The 19,815-nt window shown below is 52.8% G+C and overlaps 1 protein-coding gene across 1 annotated transcript in view; it reads right to left on the reverse strand.

Moving 5' to 3' along the window:
* The window catches only part of TBC1D2B (TBC1 domain family member 2B), a 47,844-nt gene that overhangs the window by 1,485 nt on the left and 26,544 nt on the right, over positions 1-19,815 (reverse strand). Inside the window, exons 4-12 of the mRNA XM_060259912.1 lie at positions 19,253-19,413; positions 16,597-16,814; positions 11,915-12,289; positions 8,832-8,942; positions 8,512-8,705; positions 7,010-7,504; positions 5,363-5,480; positions 2,449-2,634; positions 1,017-1,138 (exon numbers count right to left, since the gene is read on the reverse strand). Of these exons, the coding sequence (XP_060115895.1) occupies positions 1,017-1,138; positions 2,449-2,634; positions 5,363-5,480; positions 7,010-7,504; positions 8,512-8,705; positions 8,832-8,942; positions 11,915-12,289; positions 16,597-16,814; positions 19,253-19,413 (1,980 nt within the window). The remainder of the gene's footprint in view (positions 1-1,016; positions 1,139-2,448; positions 2,635-5,362; positions 5,481-7,009; positions 7,505-8,511; positions 8,706-8,831; positions 8,943-11,914; positions 12,290-16,596; positions 16,815-19,252; positions 19,414-19,815) is intronic.

A 19,815-nucleotide genomic window follows, 5' to 3' on the forward strand; every position in this document is an offset into this window, starting at 1 on the left:
AGACTCTTTGGAGTGGAGGGCGGGATATAAATCCAATATCTTCATCTACCTCACAGGGTGTCTGTTGTGGGGGAGGAAGAGAAAGGAGATTGTGAGCTGCTCTGAGACTCTTCGGAGTGGAGGGCGGGATATAAATCCAATATCTTCATCTACCTCACAGGGTGTCTGTTGTGGGGGAGGAAGGTAAAGGAGATTGTGAGCTGCTCTGAGACTCTTCGGAGTGGAGGGCGGGATATAAATCCAATATCTTCATCTACCTCACAGGGTGTCTGTTGTGGGGGAGGAAGGTAAAGGAGATTGTGAGCTGCTCTGAGACTCTTCGGAGTGGAGGGCGGGATATAAATCCAATATCTTCATCTACCTCACAGGGTGTCTGTTGTGGGGGAGGAAGGTAAAGGAGATTGTGAGCTGCTCTGAGACTCTTCGGAGTGGAGGGCGGGATATAAATCCAATATCTTCATCTACCTCACAGGGTGTCTGTTGTGGGGGAGGAAGGGAAAGGAGATTGTGAGCCGCTCTGGGACTCTTCGGAGTGGAGGGCGAGATATAAATCCAATATCTTCATCTACCTCACAGGGTGTCTGTTGTGGGGGAGGAAGGGAAAGGAGATTGTGAGCAACTCTGAGACTCTTCAGAGTGGAGGGCGGGATATAAATCCAATATCTTCATCTACCTCACAGGGTGTCTGTTGTGGGGGAGGAAGGGAAAGGAGATTGTGAGCCGCTCTGGGACTCTTCGGAGTGGAGGGCGAGATATAAATCCAATATCTTCATCTACCTCACAGGGTGTCTGTTGTGGGGGAAGAAGGGAAAGGAGATTGTGAGCCGCTCTGAGACTCTTCGGAATGAAGGGCGGGATATAAATCCAATATCTTCTTCATCTTCTTCAAACCTCTTCCTCCTGCTATGCATCAGAATCAGTATTGTCTTCTTGGACTTGCAGGACTAAGTGGGGGTGGGTTAAAAGTTGCTGTTTGTGCCCCGTGAGCGGCTTTCCCACCCTGCAGAGCCCTTTACCTGGAGTCGAGGATGGTACGTGTGAAGTATCTGAGGTACTTGAAGATGGAGGTTGAGTCTTGCAGCTTTAAGATCTCCTCCTCTTTGAACTTGAAGAGGGCCAGGGCAAAACGGAAGATCACCTAGAGAACAAGAAGAAGATGATACTGGATTTATATCCAACCCTATACTTTGAATCTCAGAGTGGTCACAATCTCCTTAACACCCACCCCCAACAACAGGCACCCTGTGAGGTGGGTGGGGCTGAGAGAGCTCTGGTAGTAGCTGCCCTTTCAAGGACAACTCCCACATGGCTGACCCAAGGCCCTTCCAGCAGGTGCAAGTGGAGGAGTGGGGAATCAAACCCGGTTCTCCCAGATAAGAGTCCGCACACTTCACCACTACACCAAACTGGCTCTCGAGAGGGGATGGCAATGTCATGAGATCAGAGAGAGAAGCCTCCAGAGTTCCAGGGATTTCAGGAGAGCCAGTTTGGTGTAGTGGTTAAGTGTACAGACTCTTATCTGGGAGAACCGGGTTTGATTTCCCCACTCCTCCACTTGCACCTGCTGGAATGGCCTTGGGTCAGCCAGAGCTCTCTTATCTGGGAGAACCGACTCAGATTCCCCACTCCTCCACTTGCAGCTGCTGGAATGGCCTTGGGTCAGCCATAGTCTCTTATCTGGGAGAACCGGGTTGGATTCCCCACTCCTCCACTTGCACCTGCTGGAATGGCCTTGGGTCAGCCAGAGCTCTCTTATCTGGGAGAACCGGGTTGGATTCCGCACTCCTCCACTTGCAGCTGCTGGAATGGCCTTCTTGGGTCAGCCAGAGCTCTCTTATCTGGGAGAACCGGGTTTGATTCCCCACTTCTCCACTTAAACCTGCTAGCATGGCCTTGGGTCAGCCATAGCTCTGGCAGAGGTTGTCCTTGAAAGGGCAGCTTCTTGGAGAGCCCTCTCAGCCCCACCCACCTCACAGGGTGTCTGGTGTGGGGGAGGAAGGGAAAGGAGATTGTGAGCTGCTCTGAGACTCTTCGAAGTGGAGGGCGGGATATAAATCCTACATCTTCTTCTTCTTCATTTCCCACCAATATGTAGCCCCTCTGACCAGGATGGCACAAGTGAGCCCAATCTTGTCAAATCTCAGAAGCTAAGCAAAGGACAATCTTGGTCAATATTTGGATGAGAGACCACCCAGGAAGAAGTCCAGGGCCACTATGCAGAGGCAGGCAATGGCAAACCCACCTCTGAGCGTCTCCTCCCTTGAAAACCTCACCAGGGGGCGCCATAAGTCAGCCGTGACTTGAGGGCTTTTCACAGGCACAATGAGAGCAGGAGACAAAGGTCCTCGAGAAGACCCCCTTCTCTGTGTGCCCCAAGCAGCTCTAAGCAACAGGTCAGATGCTGGAGGGGGGCAGGAAGGCTCCCAAAGTTGCACCCCCCTCCAATACCTTAGGTCCCTCGTACAGAAAGGAGTCCCAGATCTTGAAGAGGACGTCGCTGACCACACTGTCCACGAACACAACCAGGAACCAGTTGAAGGTGATGAGCGAGGAATCCACCCGGTACTGCTCCAGGTGAGCGTGCAGCCGGGGCAGCTTCTCACTCATCAGATCCTTGAAGACTCGCTGGTCAACCTGAATACACACAAGAAAGAGGAAGAGAGGAATGAGAACTCAGTGAGCCTCCATGCACGGCAAGAAGTCTTTGTGCGGCATCAGAAGGCCCAAGAAAAGCGGGCACAGGAGCTATCTGGAGCAAGAACATCAGAAGGGCCCTGCTGGATCAGGCCAGTGAGGGTCCATCCAATCCAGCCTCCTGTCTCACACAGTGGCCAACCAGTTCCTCTGCAGGGCCAACAACAGGGCAGAGAGGCTGAGGCCTTCCCCTGAGAAGAACAGCAGAAGAGCCCTCCTGGGTCTGACCAGGGAGGGTCCATCCAGTGCAGCCTCCTGTCTCACACAGTGGCCAGCCAGTTCCTCTGGAGGGCCAACAACAGGGCACAGAGGCTGAGGCCTTCCCCTGAGAAGAACATCAGAAGAGCCCTGCTGGGTCAGACCAGGGAGGGTCCATCCAGTCCAACCTCCTGTCTCACACAGTGGCCAACAACAGGGCAGAGAGATTAAGGCGTCCTGGCTCTGGGATTCAGAGGATTAGTGCCTCTGAAGGTGGAAGTTCCCCTTAGTCACCATTGATAGTAGCCACTAATATTATGCACCATGACACTACCTAATCCCCTGTTAAGAAAAAATAAGAGAAGCCATGTTGGATCAGGCCAATGGCCCATCCAATTCAACAGTTGCCAAAAAACCCCAGGTGCCATCCAGAGGTCCATCAGTGGGGCCAGGACACTAAAAGCCCTCCCACTGTCCCCCCCGCTCCAAGCACCAAGAATACAGAGCACCACTTGCCCCAGACAGAGAGCTCCTTCTATACCTTGTGGCTAATAGCCACTGATAGACCTCTGCTCCATATGCTTATCCAATCCCCTCCTGAAGCAGTCTATGGTTGCAGCCTCCACCACCTCCTTTGGCAGTGAATTCCATGTGTTAATCACCCTTTGGGTGAAGAAGTAGAAGATGATGAAGAAGAAGACGACATTGGATTTATATCCCGCCCTCCACTCGGAAAAGTCTCAGAGCGGCTCACAATCTCCTTTCCCTTCCTCCCCCACAACGGACACCCTGTGAGGTGGGTGGGGCTGGAGAGGGCTCTCCCAGCAGCTGCCCTTTCAAGGACAACCTCTGCCAGAGCTATGGCTGACCCAAGGCCATTCCAGCAGCTGCAAGTGGAGGAGTGGGGAATCAAACCCGGTTCTCCCAGATAAGAGAGCTCTGGCTGACCCAAGGCCATTCCAGCAGCTGCAAGTGGAGGAGTGGGGAATCAAACCTGGTTCTCCCAGATAAGAGAGCTCTGGCTGACCCAAGGCCATTCCAGCAGCTGCAAGTGGAGGAGTGGGGAATCAAACCTGGTTCTCCCAGATAAGAGAGCTCTGGCTGACCCAAGGCCATTCCAGCAGCTGCAAGTGGAGGAGTGGGGAATCAAACCTGGTTCTCCCAGATAAGAGAGCTATGGCTGACCCAAGGCCATTCCAGCAGCTGCAAGTGGAGGAGTGGGGAATCAAACCCGGTTCTCCCGAATAAGACAGCTATGGCTGACCCAAGGCCATTCCAGCAGCTGCCAGTGGAGGAGTGGGGAATCAAACCCGGTTCTCCCAGATAACAGAGCTATGGCTGACCCAAGGCCATTCCAGCAGCTGCCAGTGGAGGAGTGGGGAATCAAACCCGGTTCTCCCAGATAACAGAGCTATGGCTGACCCAAGGCCATTCCAGCAGCTGCAAGTAGAGCAGCGAGGAATCCAACCCGGTTCTCCCAGATAAGAGAGCTATGGCTGACCCAAGACCATTCCAGCAGCTGCAAGTGGAGGAGTGGGGAATCCAACCCGGTTCTCCCAGATAAGAGAGCTCTGGCTGACCCAAGGTCATTCCAGCAGGTGCAAGTGGAGGTGTGAGGAATCAAACCCAGTTCTCCCAGATAAGAGTCTGCGCACTTAACCACTACACCCAACTGGCTCTCTATTAGAGCTCTGGCTGACCCAAGGCCATTCCAGCAGGTGCAAGTGGAGGAGTGGGGAATCCAACCCGGTTCTCCCAGATAAGGGTCTGCACACTTAACCTTGCCAGCTTGGCAGAATCTTGTCAGCTTGGTTTCCTATGTAAGTAAAATTCTTAGAGACCTACTTGCCCCAGAAACAAAGAAATAAAAGCTGACCATCCGCCCCAAAATACAGAACACGGCAACCTTGAACACGATTGGGGCCTGGAACCCCCCTCTGCAGGAGCCAGTCCCCTCCCACCAGGTGGACTCCCAGCTTCAGGGTCTGCCAACCAGGAGCCTGCAAGGGTTTGAGTCCTGCCCTCTGGCGGGTGCAACTGCAGGCTCCATTTTGCAGTTCTCTCCCCGCCCTTCCCCCCCCCACAAAGCAGGCTTCAGAGAGTGGTGTGTGTGTGTGTGTGTGTTTGCATCACACTGTACTCTGGGAGGTACCGGCTGACCTGCCAAGAGCCTCCAAGGTCAGAAAAGTTAACAGCCACCCACACTTTCACACCCAAGCCTAGCTGAAGCGCTGTGCGAAACCCACAAGCCTTCCCCCACTTGTTCCCCTCTCAGCTCTTATGCTTTGGCACAACAAAGCGACTTTCAGAGCAGCAGCTGAGAGACCCATCTAATCAGGCACTCACGTGGGCCACGGAGAGGGAGGCCGAGGGAGCACGTTCTTTTCCCCAGCTGCAGTCTGAAATGGCACAGCCCAGGTGTCTCTCCTGCCTTGAGAGGCGGAAAGCGCTTTCCCCCCACGGTCCCTACCTGCGATCCAAGGAGGGTTTTTGTGTAATAATCCCGAGCCATGAAGATTTCCACGATTGTCACAAGGCACCAGAAAGCATCCTCCTGCTCCAAGTAGAGAAGTGCAATTGCTGCCAGTCTGGAAAAGACAGAAGGAAAAAAGGAATAAACAAAATCCCAGGGGAAGAATTTGGGGAAACTGTTAGAACTGGTCCTGGAGACCGAGCGAGGGGCGAGGCTGAAGCACAGCTTGGCTTGCCCCCTGCCCTGGCCTGCCTGCTCCCTGCCCTCCAGTATCCAAGGTCAAGTGCAGAAAAGGGCAACTAGAATGATTCAAGGGTTGGAACACTTCCCCTATGAAGAAAGGTTAAAATGCTTGGGGCTCTTTAGCTTGGAGAAACGTCGACTGCGGGGTGACATGATAGAGGTTGACAAGATACTGCATCGGATGGAGAAAGTAGAGAAAGAAGTCCTTTTCTCCCTTTCTCACAATACAAGAACTCGTGGGCATTCAATGAAATTGCTGAGCAGTCAGGTTAGAACGGATAAAAGGAAGTCCTTCTTCACCCAAAGGGTGATTAACATGTGGAATTCACTGCCACAGGAGGTGGCGGCGGCTACAAGCATAGCCAACTTCAAGAGGGGGTTAGATAAAAATATGGAGCAGAGGTCCATCAGTGGCTATTAGCCACAATGTGTGTTTGTGCGTGTGTGTGTGTGTGTGTGTATATATATATATATATATATATATATATAAATAAATTTTCTGGCCCCTGTGTGACAAAGTGTGTTGGACTGGAGGGGCCATTGGCCTGATCCAACATGGCTTCTCTTATATTCTTATGTGACACAGTGTGTTGGACTGGAGGGGCCATTGGCCTGATCCAACATGGCTTCTCTTATGTTCTTAAGGTCCCAAAGGACATGCCTGCCTCTTCCTGCCACCACATCCACACCCGCCCCTGGGGCTCCAGGTGACAGCAGCCACCCTCGGGAAGGACATTCCACTCCCTTCAGCAGAATTTACACCCTCAACACTGCCTCTTTGCAGAAAACAAGCCAACTAACACCATTCTATATCGCTTGCTGCACACAATTTCTTGTATTTCTTCAAAACATTCAAGAGCTGCCTTCCTTCCTTCCTTCCTGAAAGGGCTGAAGGTGGTTTACAGGATAAATAATAGAATAAAATACACTAAAATATAAAAACTTAAAATCACAACTCCAGACTGCCAGTAAGCTTAGCCAAACGCAGTCCCAAAGAAAACTGTTTTCAGCTGCCTCCTAAAGAGCTAAAGTGAGTAAACCAATCAAATGAGGTCCTTAATAAAACCCTCTTCAGTTGCCTCCTAAAGATCAAAAATAAGGGAGCCCAATGTACTTCGCTGGGAAGGTGCCTGGGTAATTGTGGGGCTGCCACTGAAAAGGCCCTTTCTCATGTAGTGCCACCCCCTTGCTACGAGTGATTAGAAAAGCCATAATTGACTGGATGCAAAATAAAGGCAAGAGCCTGCCCACCAGTCTGGGGGAAAAGGGGAGAAGAGGGAGCTGCTGGAACAGAGACACCGACTTAATACAGCCACACACACACACACACACACAAGCCATGTGCCAACTCCTGCAACACAATTAGGAATGTGCAAGGGAGGGGTAGATCGAGACCCCTACCTGTTGAGCCCCTGGCAATACCCGATGTCCGGATTGCGCCACGAGTAGGCGAGCAGAACGTTCCGCAGCTTCTGGATCCCTTCGGAGGTGGGGGAGGCATAGTGCTTGTTGTTCGGCAGGGTCCGCAGGAGGTCTAGCTCGATCTGCTTGGAGGCTGGGTTCTGCTTCTTCAGGGCGTTCTGGAGCAGATTCTGGAAATAGCCCGGCTCAGCGCTGTCCCTGAACTTCTTGACATGGAGGCTGATGCACCACTTCCACATCTTGGAGCGATGGGCATGGGGGATCCCGGACCGGAAGAGGTTCTTCAGTTCCACACAGCGCACCATTTCCCTGTTGACCGTGCTGGCCAGGTAGTTTTCCCACTTCACCCCCAGGGACATCTCCTGGTTCTCCGTCAGAGAGAGGGACCTCAGGTCCAAGGCCCGCACCTTGGCGATCAGCGTCTCTTCCTCATCGTCCTCCGGGACAGTTCGAAACCCGTAAATATCGTATTCGCTGTCAAAGAAGACAGAAGAGACTGAGATTAACAGAGAATCTCCCAACAGACCCTCTCTATCTGGCCTCCCCACCCCCAGGAAGTTGGGATCTGAAAGGGCTCTTTTTCTAGCAGGAGCTCCTCTGCATATTAGGCCACGCCCCACTGATGTAGCCAATCCTCCAAGAGCTTACAGGGCTCTCTCTTCGTACTGTAAGCTCCAGGAGGATTGGCTACATCAGGGGGTGTGTGGCCTAATATGCAGAGGAGCTCCTGCTAGAAAAAGAGCCCTCTGGATCTGATAGGTCATGACTGTTGAGGCAGAGTTTTTAGTTTGCAATTTAGCTGTCTACACTGTCATTTTAATTCATCTTACTTGTACTTTTAATCTTGTTTTTAATTGTTTTAATCCTTGTTGTAACCTGCCCTGAGCCTGCCTGCGGGATGGGTAGGATATAAATCAAAATAAATAAATTGGGAAGGAAAAAAGTCTCAAGCAATGTAGAAAACAGTAGCCTGAAACCAGCTGTAAGTTCCCTGCAATTTTGAAGTCAGCGTCTGTAAAGTGTGAATGCAACAACGGTTAACTCGGGATTAGATTAATTCAAACTATCAATTATCTGAGAGGTTTTAGAGCAATAAAATTTTTGTTGAGAATTCCTTCCAGCCATAGAAATATTTTACTGGTTCCAGTAACCTTTAATGGCATAAGGAAAACAGTGTAATAAGGTTTGAACAATGTAAAAGACAATATGGATGCAACTTTTTGTGGTGCTACTTAATAAGAGGAATAAAAGGAATAATTTAAAATTACTGGTTAAATACTGAAATGCAAGCTACTGTTTTTCCAAGGTAGCTACGGCACTGTGTTCGAATTCTGTTGGTTGTGTGATCAAACAACTCCACCGGAGGAAATTTGTGTTTGTGAGATTTGCGCTGGGAGCTCTCTGAAGCAGTGAAATGGAGCTCTTGCTGCTGTCCCTAAGTAAAGGGCCAGGTGGGAAGCCAGCTGGCACCTGAGGATTACCTGACCAGGTGAGGCTTAAAGACGGTGTGTTCCGGCTGGTCGTTGGTGTCCACTCGCAAGGCGTCTTCCAGGAGCTGAGAGACCACGTCGTGGCTGGGCCTCTGCTCCTCGGAGCACACGGGCCTCTTCATTTCTTGAAGCAGACTCAAGTACTTGCTTTCCACTTGACAGAGTTTGGCTTCCAGGTTGGTGTACTGCAGGGAAGGTGACACCAAAAAGACTGTTTCAATTGCAGAACACAATCTGTTCTATAACAATTAATTTTTAAAGTTCTTCCCTCTGAATTTCAGGCATTGTCAGAAAAGCAGTGAGCAGCTGACCTTCACGACCATGTCTCGCTCACGGTTCTCGGCGTTCCTTCGCAATGCGGAGAGTTCCAAGATCTCCTTGTTCAGGAATTTGTTCTGGGTTTTGTAACCCTGAAGGCAGTCCTGTCAAGAAAGGGGAACGGCATGAAGAGCACCCAGGGGAGAGTGCCAGACACAGAAACACCTCTGGCACCCTCCCAAGGCAAAGGCCTCTCTAGCACCGACAGCCACTCTTGTAGGGTCTCCTTTGGCATAGCTGCAAGGATCAAACATAGGCGATGCGCTGGCTTCTTTGTGCTGGCCCCTACTCCCCCTCGCATTCACTCCCAGTTTCTTTCTATCTCATCTCCACTCCTGAACTGAGGCTTTAAAAAGATCCCAACCCCAGTTCAGGATTTGGGCCTTTCTGTGCCTTGGCCTAAATGGGGCAGCACTTTTCGGACAAGACAACAGTCAAGCCTGCATGATTTAACAATCAGACCTTGGCAGGCAGAAGTTTTGCAACACGCTCAGGAAAAAAGGAGGAAGCCAGCAGATAATGTTTTCAAAATTACAATACGACAACCCCGAACCTGCAGCCAGGAAACTGATAACTGAAAGAACAGCGCAAGCTAACCGCCAACCCCTCCACTTTTCTGGGAAACAGTACTTGGTGTGAATCCCAACACACCCGATTCCTTTGCCTTTAGAACGTTTCCTTCTCTGCAGCCACTCCCCGCCCCCCCCCCCCAAATTATTTTCAATGTTTCCTGTTTCAGGAAGAAACGTCAGGCTCAAGGAAAGCTGGCTTGTCCTTTTTTTTGCAAGTGTTTTTGCACTACCAGGACACCTTCTGAAAACCAGGCTTCCAGAAACATTGGAAATGCAGGAACTGAAAGCTTCCAGAACACACCAAGAGCCAATCTCCCCCGAAGACTGCAAGGACGCAGACAGAGGCGCTGGGTGGCTGAAACGCTGCTGGCGGGAGGACAGGAGGGACAGGCCAGCCATGGCTGCCTCCGCCCCCAAGGGCTGGCCTCACCAGGGTCACTTTTCCCAGGGAGACTTTCCGAGGCCTCATCAGGAGATGTTTTGCCAGCCCCGTCATTGCTCCAGTTAGTTCTTGCCCCCTCCTCCCTGGGATTCAGAGCCCGAGGCAAGGAACACAGCCTAACACAGGCCAGCCCAATGAGACACCACATTTCCAAGAAGGAAACCTCACAGGCAAGAGGGAAACCCCACTCAGTGCTTCTCTACCCTGGGGACTGGGGCTTCGGGGTAGAGAAGCTGCTTGGCACGCAGGAAGTCCCCAGTAAAAGGACCAAGCAGTGGGTGATGTGAAAGACTTCCTCTGCCGGAGACCCTGGAAAGCCCCTGCCAGTCAGAGAAGACAATTCTGACTTTGATGGACCAGTGGTCTGATTCAGTAGAAGGCAATTTCACGTGTACAGTGCTGGAATTATGCCCCAGTAAGGAACAGGCACAAGAATCATAGAGTTGGAAAGGACCTCCAGGGTCATCTAGTCCAACCCCTGCACAATACAGGGAATTCACAAATACCTCCTCCCACACATTCCCAGTGACCTCTGCAGGCTCCATGCCCAGAAGGTGGCAAAACCCCCTTCCAGGATCCCTGGCCAAAGTGGCCTGGAGAAAAACTGCTGCTTGACCCCGATGTGGCCATCAGCATTTCTTTGGGTGTGCAAGAAGGGGCCACGAGAACTAGGCCCTGATGCAGCCCTTCCTGCCCTCCCTCAGTTCACAGGATCAACACTGCTGTCAGATAGCCTCTGCTGAAAAACCTCCAAAGAAGGCGAGCTCACCACCTCCCCAGGAAGCCTGACATGACACAGTCCAAGTTCCTCTACCACAGAGAGGAGGAGCCTAGAGAGGCCCCCACCACCACCATCCTAGGCTTCACCGCAGCAGCGTCTTTTCTTGATGAATTCCTCCAAACCCAACGCAGCAGCTGGAAAAGTGCAGTCACTGTGACCGGGGCGTGAAGACCAGCCCACCTCCCTTCTGCTTGGCTCCCTTTTCTGCCCAGCTGGCCACAGAGCCCAGGAGCTGCTGCCTCCACAAGGATTTTCCTTCCCTTCCTCTAAGACGCCACCACAATCCCGTGACTGATTTTGTCCCACAAACTATCACTGAGATTGGGAGACTAAGAACCTAAGAGAAGCCACGTTGGATCAGGCCAATGGCCCATCCAGTCTAACACCCAGGTGCCATCAGGAGGTCCATCAGTGGGGCCAGGACACTAGAAGCCTTCCCACTGTGCCCCCCAAGCACCCAGAATACAGAGCACCACTGCCCCAGACAGAGAGTTCCATCAATACGCTGTGGCTAATAGTCACTGATGGACCTCTGCTCCACAGAAGAGAACATAAGAACATAAGAGAAGCCATGCTGGATCAGGCCAGTGGCCCATCCAGTCCAAACTCTGTGTCACAAAGTGGCCAAAAACCAGGTGCAATCAGGAGGTCCATCAGTGGGGCCAGGACTCTAGATGCCCTCCCACTGTGCTCCCTGTAAACACCAAGAATACAGAGCATTCCTGCGCCACACATAAGAACATAAGAGAAGCCATGTTGGATCAGGCCAGTGGCCCATCCAGTCCAAACTCTGTGTCACAAAGTGGCCAAAAACCCCAAGTGTCATCAGGAGGTCCAGCAGTGGGGCCAGGACACGAGAAGCCCTCCCACTGTGCTCCCCCTAAGCACCAAGAGTACAGAGCATCGCTGCCCCAGACATAAGAACATAAGAGAAGCCATGTTGGATCAGGCCAGTGGCCCATCCAGTCCAACGCTGTGTGTCACACAGTGGCCAAAAAACCAGGTGCCATCAGGAGGTCCACCGGTGGGGCCAGGACACTAGAAGCCCTCCCACTGTGCCCATTCAAGCACCAAGAATACAGAGCATCCCTGCCCCAGACAGAGAGCTCCAACAATACCCTGGGGCTAACAGCCATTGATGGACCTCTGCTCTAGATGCTAATCCAGTCCCCTCTTGAAGCTGTCTGTGCTAGACTGAGACACATCACCTAGAAAACCTGGGGCTGGACCCAGAGGAGAGAGAGCAGAATTGGGGAGGGGGGGAGAGAATGCAGCCCCTACTTTCAGCCTGTCGAGTTCCTGCAGCTCCTTGTCCACGGAGGAAGCCCCGGGCGGCTGGGTCGGGCTGAGCTGGCCGGAGGCCTGCTGCTCCTGGTGCTCGGTCAGCTCTCGGGAGAGCTTGACGATGACCTCGTCCTTGGCCTGGATGGTCTCCATCAGCATGGTCAGCTGCTCGCTCAGCTCCCCCACTTGGTCCTTCAGGCCGTCCTTCTCCAGGGTCAGCCTCTCCAGCTGGCCGTTCAGGCCCAGGATCTGGCGGTCCTTCTGGTGCAGCAGCTCCTGCTGCTCTCGGGGGCCCACATCGCAGAGGGGGCCAGCGAAATACTTGTCGTACTGGGACGACCGGACTGTCTGCTGGAGAAGACGCACCAGTTCCTGCAGGGGGGGGAGAAAGGAGGCCGGAGGGTAGGAAGCTGCGGAGGCCGACGAGAGGCAACGGGCAGCAGGAAAACTGCGCAGTTCGGGGCTGAGAACATGCACAGTCATCACTTTTTTGTCTTTTGGGGGGAGTATTTTTTTAATCTTTTCACGTGTGTATGAGTGTGTGTTTGTGTGTGTGTACCTGGAAGTCACTGCAACCTCTGGTGACTGACCCCTACTGAGGTCCTGGAGGATATTCAGGGGGGGTGGTTGAATCGAGCCTGCCCCTGCCTCCTAGCTCTGGTATTCCAAGGAGGTATTTCATCCAAGGACTTCCCAGAGACAACCCTGCACAGCTGCAGAAATCTGAGGAGATCGGGCTTTCCTGGGTTATGCAGGGCAGGGCAAGAAAACAGCTGCTTCCCCCCCCCCCCCCTTTGCATTATACGTGGGCATCAGTGTTCCCTCTAAGCTGCAGAGTCTTGTGAGCAGAAATTCTACTTTGTGAGCAACTGGCATTAAAGTGGTGAGCTCCTGCGGAAATTATTGAGCCAGTTTGGTGTAGTGGTTAAGTGCGCGGACCCTTATCTGGGAGAACTGGGTTTGATTCCCTGTTTCTCCATTTACAGCTGCTGGAATGGCCTTGGGTCAGCCATAGCTCTGGCAGAGGTTGTCCTTGAAAGGGCAGCTGCTGTGAGAGCCCTCTCAGCCCCACCCACCTCACAGGGTGTCTGTTGTGGAGGGGAGAAGATAGAGGAGATTGTGAGCCGCTCTGAGTCTGATTCAGAGAGAAGGGTGAGGTATAAATCTGCAGACTTATTATTATTGTGCTCTGGGGTCATCCTTCCTGAGCTAAGACAAAAATGTGTGAGCTGGAGGCAAAAGATCTGTGAGCCGGCTCACGCTAACTCAGAGGAAACACTGCTGTGCATGTTTGGCTGCCCCAGGAAGTCACGGCATCCTCTGGTGACTGACCCCTGCTGGGGGCCTGGAGGGTATTCAGGGAGGTGGCTGAATAAAGCCTGCCCCTGCCTTCCAGCTCAGGTATTCCAAAGAGGTCTCCCACCCATGGACTTGCCAGAGTCGGCCCTGCTCAGCTTCTGAGATCTGACGGGATCAGGCTTGCCTGGGCTCTCCAGGAGAGGGTATGCACTAGGGTTGCAAAGTCCAATTCAAGAAATATCTGGGGACTTTGGGGGTGGAGCCAGGAGACTTTGGGGGTGGAGCCAGGAGACATTGGGGCGGAGCCAGGAACAAGGGTGTGACAAGCATAATTGAACTCCAAGGGAGTTCTGGCCATCACATTTAAAGGGACAGCACGCTTTTTAAAATTTCTTCCTTCCATAGGAAATAATGAAGGATAGGGGCACCTTCTTTTGGGGCTCATAGAATTGGACCCCCTGGTCCAATCGCTTTGAAACTTGGGGGGTATTTTGGGGAGAGGCACTAGATGCTATACTGAAAATTTGGTGCATCTACCTCAAAAAACAGCCCCCCCCCAGAGCCCCCAATACCTCCAGATCAATTCCCCATTATGAGAATCGATCTCCACATAGGAAATAATAAAGTGCCCAGCAGACATTTCCTCTCCCTCCCCTGTTTCTGGCAACTCTGAAGCGAGAAATTGGCGTCTCTACTCATGAGTTGCTGCCAATTTCTTCAAAGTAACACAGACACACCATCCCAAGAGGAAGCCTTTCAATCGGAGACTGAAGCCTCCAAAGGTGGAAACTCACACGGTGGCTGTGGGGGCGGGGCTTCCCCCTGCTGGCCAGCTGACTGGGGGCAGGAAGGAGCCTGGGAAAGCGGGAAACCCCCGCTGGGACCTGGGGATTGGCAAGCCTAGTATGCACAGTCATCCCTTGATGACTGAAACCAAAACCTGCTTCTGGGGAAACAGCCTGCAAAAGTTCATTGTGGACAGAACCTGTTTACCGCAAACACCAGCCGCTTCTAAAGCATACAGAAGCACAGCCCTCCCCTCTACCCGCCCCAGATGCTGCCCCACGTCGCATTCCCAAACCACCTTTGAATATAACAAACGTCATCCCTCCAGTGTGGGACAAAATTCTAACCAGGCGTTCCCAACCTTTTGGATCCTGCGAGCACGTTTGGGATTCCGGCATGACATGGCAGGCGCAGCCACAAAATGTCTGCCGCAGGAGGCGGAGCCAGCTGCAAGATGGCTGCCGCAGCTGACCTTCACTGAAATTCCTCGTGCAGCAATAGCGGCTGCTGCCAAAGCAACATTTTAAAAAAAATTTGTAGTCGGTCAAATGTCCAGCAGCCTATCAGAAAGCTTGCTGGGCAAGAGCCCTGCCTGATGCCACCCATTTTCTAAAAGCACCTGGCGGGCACCAGGAAAGATGTTGGCAGGCACCAGGGCACCCACAGGCTGGGGAGCCCAGACCCTTTGCCTGGAATTGAGTCTTGGAAGAGTCAAGAGAGCCACACAGCTTGCCCCACAAGCATCTGGCTTCCGTTTCTTGGAAACAGCCCCCGGTTCTCCCCAGCTGACACAGGGGTGGCCTTTTCTGGCACAGTGGTCAGTTAGACACAGCAGCATGCTGAAGCACCTCCAAACAACAATGTGAGGCCTGCCTGGGACCACCGAAAGGAGCTCCTGGGATAATCACGCTTCAGCACAACAGAGCACACCCACGAGCAACGGAACAGTGACCCCTGCTTTTCCTGCAAGCCAGTTTTGGGAACTCATATCCCAGCTTTTAAGTGTAAGAAGCCATTTGAAGGCACTGCTCTTAGTTGGCTAGGAGTGAAGAGTAGGGATTTGATGGCACAAGAGAGCCTGAGCTGGACTCAACGAAGTTTCAGGCAGCTACTGAGATCAGGCAAGAGAAGGGAGGAAAGTGGGGTGGAGCACTGCTGACAGGAAACAGGTCCTACAGCCTCCAAAAGAGAAAGGAAGTCAGCCCAGGGAGTTTAAAAACGGGAAAGGGCAGATCACGTATGGTCTTTGCATGGGCCAGACAACAAAAGCTCCCAAGGGTGTATATTAAATTATGTATTTATAGTTTTTATTGTATATTTTGCTTTTAAATTTTTGTTGTTTTTACTTGTCGTTAGCCCATCAGGGGAGGGCAGGATATAAATGTGATAAAATATAAATAAATAAATCTATTCAGATCTGGCTCCCTAGGCCTCTGGATTGCGAGTTGGGTGAACCAGGAAAAAAGGAGGCTTTTATACCTGGCTTTTCTCTACCCAAAGGAGTCTCAGAGCGGCTTATAATCTCCTTCCCTTCCTCTGCCCACAACGGGCCCCTCAGGAGGCAGGCGGGGCTGAGAGCCTTTGGAGAGAACTGTGACTGACCCCAAGCCACCAAGCTGGCTGCATGTGGAGCATAACTGTGCAGTCCTGGAATGTTTGGGATACATATGGAATACCGGGGAAACTCCACCCACTCCCCAGTGCCCCACCCACCACCTACCAGGATGCTTCCTTCCACCGCTTGAAGAAGACGACGAAGAAGAAGAAGAAGAAGAAGAAGAAGAAGAAGAATTGCAGATTTTTACCCCGCCCTTCTCTCTCAATCAGAGACTCAGAGCGGCTTACAATCTCCTGTATCTTCTGCCCCCACAACAGTCACCCTGTGAGGTGGGTGGGGCCGAGAGGGCTCTCACAGCAGCTGCCCTTTCAAGGACAACCTCTGCCAGAGCTCTGGCTGACCCAAGGCCATTCCAGCAGCTGCAAGTGGAGGAGTGGGGAATCAAACCTGGTTCTCCCAGATAAGAGAGCTCTGGCTGACCCAAGGCCATTCCAGCAGGTGCAAGTGGAGGAGTGGGGAATCCAACCCGGTTCTCCCAGATAAGAGAGCTCTGGCTGACCCAAGGCCATTCCAGCAGGTGCAAGTGGAGGAGTGGGGAATCCAACCCGGTTCTCCCAGATAAGAGAGCTCTGGCTGACCCAAGGCCATTCCAGCAGCTGCAAGTGGAGGAGTGCGGAATCAAACCCGGTTCTCCCAGATAAGAGAGCTCTGGCTGACCCAAGGCCATTGCAGCAGGTGCAGGTGGAGGAGTGGGGAATCCAACCCGGTTCTCCCAGATAAGAGAGCTATGGCTGACCCAAGGCCATTCCAGCAGCTGCAAGTGGAGGAGTGCGGAATCAAACCCGGTTCTCCCAGATAAGAGAGCTCTGGCTGACCCAAGGCCATTGCAGCAGGTGCAGGTGGAGGAGTGGGGAATCAAACCCGGTTCTCCCAGAGAAGAGTCCACACACTTAACCACTACACCAAACTGCCTCTCTTGGAGGCCCAGCCAGCAGGCCACCCCAACAGAGGGACCACAGACCGCAGCCACAGTTACCTTTTGGCTTGCCAGCTCCTTCTTGAGCCTCTCCAGCTCCTCCTGCTGGCTCTGGAACTTCAGCTGCGCCTCCCAGGCCAGCTTGCCGCCGTTGCATTCCACCGGGGAAGAGTCGACGCTGTTTCGATTTCTGCTGCTTGCAATGATTTCCTTTAAAGGACGTCTTGTCTTGTGCGGAACGCGCCCCAAGTCAAACAGAAAGGCTGAAGCAGACCCGCCTGGGGAAGGAAGAGGTCGTTTGCCCCATGTCAGATCACGGTTTTAAAAAACTGGACACTGCGGAATACGCCAGTGCTTGCTCAGCAAATTAGGTTCTTGTGAACATTTTCCAAAGGGGATTAGATAGATTCCGCTTTCTATGGGGGTTAGAGAGATTCATAGAGGGGAGGTCCAGAAGGGGCTACTAGCCATGGGGACTAAAGGGAACCTCCCTGGTCAGAGGCAGTCAACCTCGGAATTTCAGTGCTGGGCCGCAACATCAGCAGAGGACCTTGATGCCCTGCTTGTTTGTTCCTCCAGAAGGACTGGCTGGCCCCTGTGTGAGACAGGAGGCTGGACTGGATGGACACTCCCTGGTCTGACGCAGCAGGACTCTTCTGATGTTCTTCTCAGGGGAAGGCCTCAGCCTCTCTGCCCTGTTGTTGGCCCTCCAGAGGAAGAAGCTGGCCATTGTGAGAGACAGGATGCTGGACTAGATGGACCCTTACTGGTCTGATCCAGCAGGGCTCTTCTGATGTTCTCATGAAGGCCTCAGCCTCTCTGCCCTGTTGTTCGCCCTTCAGAGGAACTGGTTGGCCACTTTGTGAGACAGGAGGCTGGACTGGATGAACCCTCACTGGTCTGACCCAGCAGGGCTCTTCTATTTTCATGAGGGTCTTGGCCTCTCTGCCCTGTTGTTGGCCCTCCAGAGGAACTGGTTGGCCACTGTGTGAGACAGGAGGCTGGACTGGATGGACCCCCACTGGTCTAACCCAGCAGGGCTCTCCTGATGTTCTTCTCAGGGGAAGGCCTCAGCCTCTCTGCCCTGCCATTGGCCTTCCAGAGGAACTGACTGGCCACCATGTGTGAGACAGTGTGTTGGGCTAATGGACACTCTCTTGTCTGATCCAGCAGGGCTCTTCTGCTGTTCTTATGAAGGGCGCGGCCTCTCTGCCCTGTTGTCAGAGGAATTGGTTGGCCACTGTTTGAGACAGGAGGCTGGACTAAATGGACCCTCTCTGGTTTGACCCAGCAGGGCTCTTCTGAGGTTCTTCTCAGGGGAAGGCCTCAGCCTCTCTGTCCTGTCGTTGGCCCTCCAAAGGAACTGGCTGGCCACTGCGTGAGGCAGCATCATAGAATCAGAGTTGGAAGGAGCCATACAGGCCTTCTAGTCCAACCTCCTGCTCAATGTAGAACCAGCCTACAGCGTTCCTAACGTGTTTGTCCAGCTGCTGTTTAAAGTCTGCCAGTTAGGTTGAACTGGATGGACAACTAGTCTGATCCAGCAGGACTCTTCTGATGTTTCTATTAGGGAAGGCCTTGGCCTCTCTGCCCTGTTGTTGTTCCTCCAGAGGAATTGGTTGGCCGCTGTGTGAGACAGGAGGCTGGACTAGATGGACTCTCACTGGTCTGACCCAGCAGGGCTCTTCTGATGTTCTTCTCAGGGAAAGGCCTTGGCCTCTCTGCCCTGTTGTTGTTCCTCCAGAGGAACTGGTTGGCCACTGTGTGAGGCAGGAGGCTGGACTAGATGGACCCTCCCTGGTCTGATCCAGCAGGGCTCTTCTGAGGTTCTTCTCAGGGGAAGGTCTCAGCCTCTCTGCCCTGTTGATGGCCCTCCAGAGGAACTGGCTGGCCCCTGTGTGAGACACAATGCTGGACTAGAGGGACCCTTGCTGGTCTGATCCAGCAGGGTGCTTCTTACATTACACAGCAGCGGAGCTCCGAGAGTGAGCCCGCCCGGATGCTGAGGCAGACCAATCCAAAGGCACCCTCCAGCAACATCAAGATCAAGGTCAGTTTCTGGGAGCAGAAAGGCTGGTGTGGGAAGCAGCCACACCACAGCCCCACCCCCCCCACCCATCACAGAATTCCTGGCAGAATGGGGCCCCGAAGGAACAAAGAGACTCCCCACTCCCTGATGTGGAGATGCACACGCCCCAATTAAACTTGCTCTCATGAAACCTGTTTAGCTTTCGGAAATTCCCCATCCCTCTAGTGCCAACAATCTGGAAGTAACATTAAGAGACTGTTCAAAGTGTAAGTGCAGGAGAAGAAGACCATAGATTTATACCCCGCCCTTCTCTCTGAATCAAAGTCTCAGAGCGGTTCACAATCTCCTTTATCTTCCTCCCCCACAAAAGACATCCTGTGAGGTGGGTGGGGCTGAGAGAGCTCTCCCAGAAGCTGCCCTTTCAAGGACACCTCCTGGGAGAGCTCTGGCTGACCCAAGGCCATTCCAGCAGCTGCAAGAGGAGGAGTGGGGAATCAAACCCGGTTCTTCCAGATAAGAGAGCTCTGGCTGACCCAAGGCCATTCCAGCAGCTGCAAGAGGAGGAGTGGGGAATCAAACCCGGTTCTCCCAGAGAGGAGTCCGCGCACTTCACCACGACACCAAACTGGCTCTCAAGGTGAAACGGGGGACAGAAGCCATGAAGGTGAAGTGGGGGCTGTTTGGCACCTTTGCTGGGTTCTGACGAAGGCCTCTTCTTTTCCTCTTGAGCCGTCGACTCCTCCAACTCCTTGGGGCTGGGGTCCAGCATCTCCCACTCCTCCGTGTAAAAGATACTCCTCCGGTTTTCACCATTTCCTTTGCCTGTTCTTAATGAAGTCACGGAATTCCTGCAAAGTACAGAAATCAAGCTGTCAAGCCTAGCCAAAAGGATGGAGAAACTGTAAGAAATGCGCTCAGCTACAAATTCCAAAACAAAGAATCCCGTTTCCAAGATGGAACCTACAAAGCTGCCTTACACTGAATTGGGGAGGGACGGTGGCTCAGTGGTAGAGCATCTGCTTGGGAAGCAGAAGGTCCCAGGTTCAATCCCCGGCATCTCCAACTAAAAGGGTCCAGGCAAGTAGGTGTGAAAAACCTCAGCTTGAGACCCTGGAGAGCCGCTGCCAGTCTGAGAAGACAATACTGACTTTGATGGACCCAGAGTCTGATTCAGTAGAAGGCAGCTTCATAGGTTCATATGAATCAGACGGTTGGCCTTTCAAAGTCTTTTGAGTGACAGCAGCTACCCC

The sequence above is a fragment of the Heteronotia binoei genome, chromosome 19 (genome assembly GCF_032191835.1).
Source record: "Heteronotia binoei isolate CCM8104 ecotype False Entrance Well chromosome 19, APGP_CSIRO_Hbin_v1, whole genome shotgun sequence".
In the NCBI taxonomy this organism is placed as follows: Eukaryota; Metazoa; Chordata; class Lepidosauria; order Squamata; family Gekkonidae; genus Heteronotia; species Heteronotia binoei.